General features: G+C 40.0%; 1 protein-coding gene across 2 annotated transcripts; it reads right to left on the bottom strand.

The window, feature by feature from the left end:
* Positions 1-2559: 2559 nt before the first annotated feature.
* Positions 2560-11730, bottom strand: cilk1 (ciliogenesis associated kinase 1). Of its 2 annotated transcripts, none has more exons than XM_008297562.1 (14): positions 11562-11730; positions 9054-9317; positions 8748-8802; positions 6951-7072; positions 6761-6840; positions 6526-6658; positions 6269-6440; positions 5165-5332; positions 4689-5072; positions 4259-4470; positions 3978-4120; positions 3672-3788; positions 3478-3582; positions 2560-3375 (listed from the first exon to the last, which is right to left on the bottom strand). In XM_008297562.1, the coding sequence occupies exons 2-14, from the start codon at positions 9152-9154 to the stop codon at positions 3224-3226; spliced, it is 1944 nt and encodes a 647-aa protein (XP_008295784.1). In that variant the 5' UTR covers positions 9155-9317; positions 11562-11730; the 3' UTR covers positions 2560-3223. The 2 variants fall into 2 exon arrangements, with proteins under 2 accessions (XP_008295784.1, XP_008295785.1); XM_008297563.1 differs by lacking the exon at positions 11562-11730 and adding an exon at positions 7599-7631 and having other exon boundaries at positions 9054-9083.
* Positions 11731-12506: the final 776 nt, after the last annotated feature.

Below are 12506 nucleotides of genomic sequence, written 5' to 3'. Positions count from 1 at the left end.
ATGACCTAAATGGAACCTAATCTAGCCTAACCTTTACTCTTCTTTCATTCATTATTCATTTGTATGCCTCCATTTCCTGGCACTAACTTTTTGTATTCTGTCTCTTGTCGTTACAGTTTTATCCCCTCAGCTGGTATTTCTGGTTTCAGAGCCACACTTTTCTGAGGTGCGGTTACTGGCCTCACCTCTGTCCCAGTGTTCATTGCTCTCTTACGTGCGGTTTGTCTGATTTCTATCTGATGTCCTTTTTCTCCCCTTTAGTTGCAGGTTTCGTCCTGATAAAGGGAGGGTTTTTGTTTGTTTTTTTTTGTTCCCACAAGCATCTCAAAGGGAATTGTGGAATTGTTGGATTGCTATCTGCAATGTAATACTGTAAAGTGTAAAATTCACCATTCTATGTGAAAGGCCTTGAGAGGACTTAAGTTATGAATTTGTGTTGTATGAGTAAAACTGAATTGCATTTATTTAATTATAATATGTAAATAGGCAATAATGTGATGTTCATTGCAGATACTAAACTACTAATGTCATCTGTAACCTCTTTTTTTTTTTTAAAGCAGCAAACCATGGATGGACTTGTCATTTCTCACATTTCACATACTTCACTTGTAGATTTTGCTATGTATAGTGAGCAATTTGAGGTTGGATGGCAGCTCTGTTAATAACAAAATGATCAAACTACATCCACCTCGTTAATCTGTCATCCCCTCTGTGTGTTTTTTCCCATTCCCTGTGTTAAAAAAAAAACCAAATCTGGCTATGTAGCAAATGGAAAGTTAACAATTAACGTACTGTTTGTGTGTTTTGGGCAAACATTCAGTTTATTTTATCCTCCACTTAACTTGTGGCAACACTGGTGACTTGTGGCTGTATTTTCAGATTGTCCAATGTCAATAAAACACAATATATTGCAACATAGCATGACTACAGAGCTACAGGACAAGTGCAGAAAGACTGTGCATTAAGGACTTCAAATTTCAATTTTTGCTTGTTGAAATCAGTTCCTTCATTCCTAATATGCAATAATGCTTGCAAACATACACTTCATTACAATATGAGCCCACTCTGGTCAATTAAGTCTGCATCACATCAGTATAAATTCACTCTATTCCTGAATATACAGCATTAAATGAGTGATTTTACTGACCTGGGTTAATCTCTGGCACAGATTAATCTAGTGGTCATGCTGTGCTCATCCTGATGCAGCTGTTAGCCACACATAAAAATGGACAGATAGGTAAGCCTAAGAGCTTCAGTAGAGGCAACTAAGCTTCTCTTTTTAGTTCTTTAAGATATTTCAACTCTCATTCAAGACACTTTTTCAGTTCTAACTGATTGATGGGGAATGGCAGGTATATAAACAACATGTCCATGGTTTAACAATGATCCAATACTCTCATGTCTTGAGCCGTGAATATGCCAGGTCATGGAAAACTCAAGGTGGTAATGATGGTGCAGCTTTCTGGGGAGAGATCTCAAGATCCTTCCTCTCCGTTTAGGGATGGCTTACTTCACTCTTCTATCAAACCATGTGTCTTCTCTGTCTAGATGGTTAATATCACATTCCTCAGAAGCCTGCCCCTTTCCGTTTAGGTGGCCTGTCCTGTCCAGATATTGGTAGATATTGCTCTAAGTTTGTTCATCTTCAGTGTTGACACTTCCATCTTCCTCAATGTTCACAGCACAATCCAAAAAAGGCAGTTTGTTTTCCCTGAAATCCTCCCTTGTGAATTTCATGTTGTTATCCACTGAGTTGATATGTTCTGTGAACTCTTCTTCTTTGTCTTAGGCTTTGATTCTGACCCAGGTGTCACTCACATATCTGAACCAGTGGCTCAGAGTTGTTCCCGTGAGGCAGTCAGTGCTCTGCTTTCCACTTCATCCATTTAGCAATTAGGCAAAATTGGTAACACTGAAGAGCCCATGGCAGTCATGCTTTTGTCTGTAGAAACCCTCACTGTAGGTAAAGTACAGGTGGTAGTCAGGCAGACGTCCAGCAGGGCAAATATCTGACTGGGGATGAAGTTGGTTCTTTTATTTGGAGAGCTGTGCTGCAGTAGTTGTTCTGGTCTCCACTGCCTCAGATGTAGGTATACATGTGAAAAGGAAGGTTACATCAATCGATAACTTTAATCAGTGGAGCTCTGGATGTCATGTAAAGTGTTTTCAGCTAGAAATGTGAAGAGGGCAGCAAGGTGTTTTGCAGTGTTCTGGGCGGCTGAGTTTATGCTGACCTGGTCATCCCTCACCAGGCACAACTATTCACACCTCAAGGCAGGTGAGTCTTTAATTCACCATAAGCTTTGTGATTTGGGGCTAACAGTATTATCTAGGATGTCCCTCAGTCAGTTAGAAATGAAGTGGTCTCTTAATGAGAGGTAAAAGCCTTCAAGAACCAAAAAGAGATGGCAAGTTGTCTTCTACGAAAGGTCAAAAGAGTACCACAGCCTGACTGACTGAGAATCTACAGACAGTGATTGGAAATGATAAAAAAAAGACCTGATAACAACTGATCAACCAAAAAGGTTAATAAACAATTAAACTTAGAACATAAGAACAGCCAGTCAAAAGTTTAATTATACTCGATAGTCTGCAATTTAATAAGTACACCTAATTTGGCCAAACGTAGGCTGAATGGACTAACTTGGAACATTTTACTGCTGAAACTGAAACCTGTACAATGTGGCAACCACTTGCATTGTGCGAACTTCAGTGAAATTTAGGCACTGCCTTGAATTTCACTCAAAACATATAATACACCAATAATAGTTACCTGATGAGCAAGGCAATCGTCAAACAAAAGGGGAGGAATGTAAAAAAAATACTGAACTGTACAGAGGCAAAGTAATTAGTTAGCCAAAAACAAGTCACAGTGAAGGTTTCATAAAGTTATAATATGCATAATATGTAATACATGTTTGTGAACGACATTCAATGATAGATCCGATACAAAACTGAGAGTGTGACCTCTGCAGGACAGCAGTTATATTACAGAAATACATAAGAAAACACTGAGGACCAAGTCTGGGCTCACATTTTGGCCAGTTGCATTTACTCATACACTTAAATATTTTACAACTCACAACATCCATAATACACATAATGAAACAAAATTTATTGCTGTGTAAGATTTATGTACAGATTCTGATTATAAAACAACTAGGCCTACTCTTTGGAGGGGACAGAGTTCTTAGGGGCGCAGATCAGAGCTCCAGGGAGGCCACTAGCGGTGTCCGTATTTGGCAGACCAATCTGTTCGGCCGTGAATGGTCTGTAGCGGCGGGCGCGGCAGCAGACCAGGGGTGCTCTTGTTGGCCACCGGCATGTTGGTTGAGGTGTTCATCTGACTCCGGCCAGACCGCCACGTTGCATAATCTAAAAAGTACAATAAATAACAGGTTAGGCTTCTATAAAGGTTCCTATCAGTTATAATAGAAATAACTGCATTTAAAAAAAAAGCCATAAATCTGTTCTCACTTGATGCTGTTTCCATAGAAGGACCCTGATGCCCTCTGTGACCAGCAGAACCGCTGTCTTTTTTGTAAAATGATGGCATGTATCCACCTGGGATTGTGTTTGTACCTGACAATGAAAACAAAAACAGATCTATTAATTGGAACGGCGCTAAACACAAGAAGAAGAAGAAGCTGCAGAGATTACAGCGAGGTTACCATGTGCTCCTCTGCTCGGCAGAGTACCTCCAAATGGAATACTACTGCTGCCCCAAAGATGGCTTCCCGCGAAGTCTTTACTGGCATTTATGGCCACATTCTTCTTTGTACTAATGCCTGAAGGAAACAGTAACAGAATATTATATACATTCTATTTGAAAACATTTAGGAATAAAAGAGGTAAAAGTGAGGAAGAGCAAAACATTGCATAAAATCACATAATCACACAACACAATAGATTTTTTTTAAACAAGAAAAAGCCCTTGGTTCTAATAAGCCAAAGTCTTAAAATATACAGTATGTTACCAGGTAAATATCTTGACTGCCTCAGGTAATGCTGCTTAGCGGAGGCAGTTCTTGATGGCTCTTGATAGGCTGCAGTCTTGTTCAGGTTTAAAGGTGCATCTTCCTTTCCACTGGGGCGACTGTAATCCAGAACATTTCCATATCTGAAAGACAGAATATCAATGTAGTCTGAATAACCTGCTGCTGATGTACGGACATTATTTCCTTGAGAATTATATTACTACAGAATGTTGGCTTTGCATATTTAGTTTGTACATCATTACCGTGCAGATGTTACAGACCTGCTCAGTGCGTCCTCCCCCTGCCTCGACTTCTCTGTGGAGAAGTTACTTTTTCCAAGAATACTTATAGATGTCAAATCGGTTTCTTCGTAGTCGTCCCAGTCTTCACCCTTGAGGTGTCCTGTGCCGTGTCCCCATCGCCGCCGCCCGGCTCCTTTAGGTTTCAACTGATAGCTCAGCAGGTTTGCATTTTCTGATTCCTGTCTCGCTTGCTGCAGGAATGATCACCACAAACGTAAGGACATGTTCAAAAAGAGAAGTTCTTCTGCTATATTGTCTAAATATTCTGTCTGCCCCTTTTGATGGAATCACTTAATACTCTGTTTTTATATTATATATTATACCTAAAAAACCATCCACTGGGAGAAATAAAGAGGGAATATGCAACAAATACAGACACATAATGTTTCCAAGTCATGTGGAGTCTCACCTTGCTCTGGAGACTCTTGTCAACAATGTAAGGAAGATGGCTCTGTGGCGTTCCTTCGGTCTGTTCCTGCTTCAGGATGTGCTTTGGCTGCTGCTGCTCTCGCACCAGCTCTGTGTGCCGTTGGTAAGCTGCCGCCTGGGCAGCTGCTGATGCAGGGGAGGGCTGGATCTGCTGGAGAGGCCTGGAGGGGGAGCAGTGTTGGTTGGGAGGGGGAGGCTGGGAGGGGGGAACAGGCTTCAGGAGCAGAGGCTGCTGCTGCAGCGACTGCTGTGACTGCAGCGGAGCCTGTATCGGCACAAGGCCCGGCTGAGGTCTGCCCTGCTCCAGGATCTGCTGAGGAGTGCCCAAAGCCTGGCCCACATGAAAGTACGAGTACCTGAGAGCCTGAAAAAAGAAGAAGAGATTTGGACAAACAACGTCAGATTTCTGTATTTTCAGCTGCAAGGACTTTGGAAATAGAGTCCATCAGACTTTACCTGGGCAGAAGCTGGTCTCTTCTTGGGATCCCACTGAAGCAGGTCTGTCATCAGATGGATGGCTTCAGGACTGGCGTTTGGGATCAGTGTCTTCAGATTACTGGGAACACACTGAGGCCAACGGAAATTCATTGCACTCGCCAGCTGGAATCCCTCCGGCCAATCATTCTAGAGGGAGAACACAGTCCATCTTACATACCATATTTATCATAATGTCAGATTTAACATGGTTCCATTACCTGATTGGTAGTAATCTCAATACTGTGCATGTTTACATTTTTTAAATGTCCTGTTATTACTAATGAATTTTAAAAATTCTCATATTGTTAAAGGATTCAGTCTGTTTTGCCCAACAGATCTGTACACAGTCATATATTGTACTTGTGCTCATGAGCAAAGACAGACTTGGAAATGAAAAAAAAAAAAGGTTTTTGCAATCTGTTCCACGCATGAAGTACAGCTAAGCCACACAGCCGGTGTAGACAGATGCACTAGTTTATACAAAGTGCATCTCTTCTGTCAGCTGAATTAACCAAAAACTGCTTGAACACATCCTGTGCAGACAGTGTTTAACAACAAAAGACAAACCAAGCGCTCTTTGTAATTCTGTTGTGTGCATATGCATCTCATCAGTGCTACAATGCTTCAGAACTTCCAGTAGCTTCACAAACACCCTCTATTCCCCATGTTGGAGTTAGGAGAGACAAAACCAGCAATCCAGCAATCACACCTACTTTATGCCCTGATTATCCAGCTGTGCGGAGGTGACAAAGAAGGCAGGGGTCATTTTTTTCATTTGTTACTTCTGTCACTTTAAAAGCAAGAAAGCAACCACAACACCATGAATGTTGTCCAGAAGAGACTGTGCCTCCTTATATGCATATATAATCGCTAATCAGACCTCTCCATGACGGACGATTTTCCATTTCACGACCTGTCAAAGGGGCAGTTTGGAACAACTGTTTGAGCATAACCCAACCTTTAAGGTGTCCACATGTTTCTGTCACCCTGACGTAAAAAAATCATTTTCAACTGATTAAATTCAAACTTTTACCTTTTTGACTACATATTTTGTGTGTGCTCCACAAAACATCCAAACATTACCTTCTTTGGTGTACCCAAGACTTGGCAAATCTTGAATATGGTGTCTACTTCACTGGAGCCTGGGAAAAGAGGCCTGAGGGTATACAGCTCTGCCATGATACAGCCAACCGCCCACTGGTCTATGGGTGAACTGTAGGATGTGGATCTGAGGAGCACTTCTGGAGCTCTGTACCTGGTCGCAAAAGAAGGGTTACTGGGATTTAGACACACTTCCATATAGGCCAAACACATGCGCATTATGTTTAAAAGCAACTCACCATCTAGTCGAGACATAGTCTGTGTACGGTGGTCGAGATCTGATCTCGCGGGCGAGTCCAAAGTCGGCTATTTTCACCAGCTCTGGACCCATGCACAGGAGATTCTCTGGTTTCATGTCCCTGTGAAAGAATCCTACAAGAGACACAGACAGAGTGTGAACATCTCCACCAAACTGGCACAAAATGTCACTTGTGACTGTTTTATTTAGCACCTTGGAGTTGTAAACAGACGTACCATGTTTATGAATGAATGCGAGCCCTTGTAGTATCTGAAACATAATATTTCTTACAGCAGATTCAGGAAACAACCGGGTCCTGCAGCAAAAAAACGCATCAAAACACAATCAGTGAAGAGGCTGGGCACATTTCCCAAACATACTTTCAAATGTAAAATCAATAATACAAAAAGTAACAACCATACGCACCTATCTTTCATCAGCTGGTATAAATTCTCCTTCATGTACTCGAATATAAAGTACAAGTGATCATTTTCTCGAATTACCTCCTTGAGTTTGATCACGTTAGCATGGTTGAGTTTCTTTAAGGACTGAAAGAATAAAGAAACATATGTCAGATAATGTAGAATGCATAAACACAAAACAAAGGTTGAAATAAATAATAGCTCTAACCATGCTGGACAATACACACAGGTCACTGCAGCACATTCAAAAGCACGCCCTACAACTATGAAAAAAACCTTCTTGTTAAAACATGGGTAGTGTAAGAACACAATGTAGTTTGGAGGGTAAATGCTGTGGGATTTAGGCTTACAATTTAAAAGGGAAAAGAAATACAGAATAAATAGAAAGCAGGATGGAAAATATACACTGTTCCCATGCACTGGGATGAAATAGGTTTAACCATGCTAATTTTTAGTAAGGGGGGAAAAAAGCCATAATGGGACTTTGAGATCGTATGGTGGCATGCTGGAATTATAATCTACTTAGCGGGACTCTAAGGACCAGCGTGTTCTACACATGTTTTGCTGCGATAAAGTCAAGCTCTAGAAACAGGGGGATGTAAAGGCCAGGGGTGGGAACCAGAGCTCAAAACCAACAGCACACAAGAATCACCTTATGCTCTTAGAGCTGGTGTGTGACTTTGAGCTGTGAGGAAAATTTAGACAGTAACATACTGAACTGGTGTGAAATGAAACAACAAAAATGTTTTGCAATTATTTGGCAGCTGGACTAAAAAGTACATCATTACTGCGCTGCCCACAAATCATCTGGTCGTCATAAAGAACTTTCTACACAAATATATGAAAAACATCAACCCAGACTAAAGTAAAGTATGTGTAACATTATATCTAACATTTAATGTGTAATTTATTTTCTGTTTATAATTTCCATTTGTTATACCTGCCTGTGCCACAAACATGCATTTCTTGACATCACTAATGGGTGCTGCAAATCTGAAATGTTTACATCCTGTCATACTGGCTTTGTATGTGGGAAAACACAATTCCATCTTGAGTAAATACTAAAGACTTTTGCAACTCATGCTGACATTTCCAAGTCACTTTTTACCAGTGTAGAAATACAGAGTAAATGTCAGACTATTTTTTTATATATCAGATGAAAATTAAGTTATTGGTTACCGTTGTAATTTTTTTTTAGCTAGCATGAATTGAAAAGAGATTTGTAAGTATGAAAAGGAACCATTAACATTAAACACAGACCTTGTAGAAGACTGAAAAGTCCATTTAACAGGAAGCAGTACTACATTACATTAATACAGGCTAAGGCTGCCCAATCATGACATTTTAGGTGATAATTGTCATAGAAATACTTGGAAACCATGATTCAAATGTCTTATTCTACTCATTTTATGCCTGTTTTCGTTTTAGATAACAGCTATTAGTGCCTTTGAAGACCATTTTTTAAATGCGATTCCAACAAATCACGGAGTCAAAGTTATTGGACGCTGCTTTTTTTGTTTGATTCAGTTAGGTGATATTAAACTGTACCAAAAGAAGGAGGTGCAAACAAAAGCTGTTTTGAACACAGAGAGTGGAAAGAAGAACATGTAATAACGCTACAGGTCTAATACGGGCGCAACTCGTTTAACATCGGTAAAGACAGACTATTCGCTCTGAACTCCTGACTTTCTTTGTTAAAGAACAGCAAAGGGCTTTGCTTTGAAGCTGATTTGGGGTTGATGCTTTCATAATTCTGCTGTGCCATTCAATTGTGTGACACTGTGTTAAAATATAAACTTACCTTAACTTCACGGAGGTTCATGCATTCTTCCCAGGAGTAGAACTTCCTTTTCATTCTGAAAAATAATGGTCCTGGTGACTAATTTGTTAAAAATGACTTTAAACTGCATGGCAGCCTCTTTTATTTGGCTTCTATTAAGTCAAACAGCTGCCCTGCACTCCTCTTGTAATCCTAACAGATGGGCTGCCATCACACACTTGTTTAGAGAAATTAATGCACAATATGATGTAGAACATCAGCTCTAAACTTGAGAAGCAAAAATTGCATTGCAGATCACAGGGAAACACACAATTTCTGGATACTTACTTCTTTATAGCAACTAGTTCTCCTGACTCCAGACTGCGGCCGAGGATGACTGAGCCGTATGTGCCATCCCCAAGCTGTCTGATGGTGGTGTATCTATTCATTATGCTTGTCCGTCCATAGCATCATCTGGGGGCAGATAATAATCGGGTGGCAGACTGATGTGTTCACGTCCTGCTGAGTGCAACCAGATTTTCCTGTGACAACAGCAGAAGACTACAGGCAGAGCTGGAGGACTCATGGTTTAATGGACTTGCCTCCGTCAAGCTGTGAAGTTGGGGGACACAAGACAAAAACAGATTATTAATTATGCAGCTATATGAAGTAATTACCAAGTAGGACTGATTCTATTTGATTGGTATAATATTTAATGTCAATCTTTAGTTTGATATTCACTGTATAATAGATGAGATACCATCAAAACAGGACAAGACTGTCACAAGAAGGCTCATGAGAATTTGTAAAAACCCTGACACAACAGTTTAAACCCTGAGTCAGACACCCTGCATAATGTATGTCCTTAATAGCAGCCCTCGCAATTTGCTAATTGCACTGTTTGAAATCGCAATTTCAAATTGATTAATTGCTCAGCCCTTCTACTATGTGGGACATTTTCAAATTTAAAATCTTTTCAGTACTGTGGACAAAGTAAATGATGGAGACCTTATTTTCTGGACTGCCTTCCTTTTTAAATCACGCCATACCAACAACATGTAACAAACCAGTACAATATACTGTACACACAGGTACAATGTTGTATCAAGGAGGCAGGTTTAATTCATTCCCCCAGCTAATCTACGTCTGATGATGCAACTTACTTAAAAAACATGCAGTTTTGTAAGATTTCAGTGCTCCAGTTTTGTCTGACTCAACATGAAAATAAAGGACTTGGGATCAGAATCAGAAAACGCAATTCAACGGGGGAATACTGTAGAAAATGAAAGTCTCCCTCCAGCCAGAAATGTTGTACTGAGTTTTTCTTGGCTCAGAATAGGCCTTTGGGAGTTGATTACGCACAACAGTAACAGCAATGAGTCTGTATTACCTGGTGGTTTGACAGAAATCTATGCGTTTTCTTGAAATATGCCTGTTATTCTGAAGTAAATGAAAACCCAAACAAAAAAAACTGGTTAAAAAAAATTAATTACTTTTGCTATTCTCAGTTCATATTATTTCAGCATTAGTGATTTTCTCTTGCTCCTGGCTGAAGGGGCGAAAGGGTCTTTAGGGGAGCATCAAAAAATCCTCTATGCAGGGAAAACAACATTATTGTTTCTTCACCTGGATGTTTGACCCTCACTGTGCAGATTTTGCCATTAGACTGCTCTCAAATTAATCGGCTTAAGAGAGAAACTTGAACCTAGTTTGTCAGGAAGTACAATCAAGTGTATGACCAATAACCACTGTAAAAACATACAAATCGTATAAGCTAAATGAAATTATGGTAAACAATCAGAAGGTTGAAAATCATGATATGTGAGACAGGTCTGTGTGTAAAATAACCAAAGATTGCTTCACTATTTTTATTCTGTAGGCTCTGAATGACAAAGAGTGTATGGGGTCTGGATGTAAACAAAGCCTGCAGGGCTGATAACACAATATGTGATGTTGCAGCTCACGACATGAGGTGAGGATTGGGTGGCAGTAATACTTTAGGGTGGTTGACGACATACATTGGGAATGGGGGGGAAAAAAACTGCATTTAAGCTAATGTATTTTGGGACAATGATTAGTTGTCCTCGAGATCAACTCTGTTTGTTTGTACTCTGCATTGTGTATGAAAAACCTACAAGACTCTTCTCCTTTTCCCCCCCAGTGTGATATAATAAATCAGTATCAGAGTATTTCAGTAAGTGTGGCAGTCAGATAAATATTTCAAATCACGGCCCAGTATGAGCTCATACACTGAGACGGACTAAATAATTCTAAATAATGAGTATATACTACAGGTTTCTTCCCCTGTAACACAGATCATAAGGGGAAGGATGGAAATTGGACTTATAAGTACGCTATAAACGTGAAATGTATCACCATTTTACCAATACCAGCTGCAGCTGTTATTTACAGTAAAGTATAATAGCATTTATTTATCAGTACAAACATGCTAACATAGACACTAGTTACTCGGTTGAAGAAGTTAGGAGAAAAATACACATTATTTTCATGTTTTCTTGTCTTGTTTGGTTCTCAACACGTATATTCAGTTGTATTTACCAACGCAAACGCATTTCATCACTATAAACCCTTTATGTGGATGTAACGTTAAGCTAATTCACACTAATGTTAGTTCAGGTTAACTCGGTTTAATACTACAACCAGTCCTGTGTGTCTGTGGTTACAGTTTAACGTGTACTTTGAGCAGCTAGGGGCAGCAAACGTGGTAAAATTAACGATATTTATGCGGTGGCCCAGCTGCTGACAACACATCACAGCGCTGCAGAGCAAACAGTGGACTGGTGACACTGAATAAACTCAAAATAAGACCAACAAAAAGCAGTGGACAACACTCACCCTCCCCGCGTCAGACCGACAACAACACATAGCCGAGCATTCGTTGTCCAACAAATGGCTTCAATGCAGCGGTCAGCTAACCGACACCGTTACGAGCCGAATAACCGCAACCAGTAAGTCCGACACACAACGTAAATAAATTTCCAGCTAGGCCCCTTCAGCTCATCATAATCTCGCGTTGCTGGGGAAAAAAAACAGCTTGCGGTCTTATTACAACAAATCACAGCTCTGCTCGGGCGCCAAAGATACAAACTGACGTAAAATGACCACCGCCGCAATTTGTGTCTTCGTAGCTACAACGCATGCGCTGCTTTGATGTCTGCGACGTAAACTTAACAGTGGCTCAAACTATTTAATGTGGGGTTTTAGTTTCCTATCGTTTAGTCCATATATTGCCAGAAACCTACAGACAGAATGCATTCATTAAAAAGACCGATAATCTAAAAATACTACCAACAGTGAGAAACATTTATCGTCGCAAAAGCAAAGGCTGAAGTGAGCTACACCTTAACCTCTTGCTTCGTTTTCTTCATCTTTGGTTAAATGTGAAACTCGCAGCATGGATCCACTTTAGGGATTGATTACAGTGGATATTGGTAAAATGGGATACTTTCTGAAAATGTATACTCTGGAACAATCCTAGCTTGATGCAGCTGTATAATCATTAACCCCCTTATTACAATATCCAGAAGAAAAGAAAGTAATCCAACATTGACAAATAATCACTTAATTTCACACACAATATGTTCTGATATCAACATTTTAATGTCTTCAAATAACCAAAAGATGAAAATACAAAAAAAAATATAACTGAAATACTTAAGTGAATCATTGGAAAATACTTAGCAATGACACATTTCTTATGAGCAGAAATAAAATAGCTACAAATAGTAAGCTAGAGCTTCTATTGGTGTGCGGATTCTTTGCTTACTTCACAGGAGGAAA

This window comes from Stegastes partitus, unplaced genomic scaffold (genome assembly GCF_000690725.1).
Source record: "Stegastes partitus isolate 25-593 unplaced genomic scaffold, Stegastes_partitus-1.0.2 Scaffold1229, whole genome shotgun sequence".
Lineage (NCBI taxonomy): Eukaryota > Metazoa > Chordata > Actinopteri > Pomacentridae > Stegastes > Stegastes partitus.
Note: the sequence above shows the minus strand (reverse complement) of the source record. Positions and strands in the feature narration are given on the sequence as shown.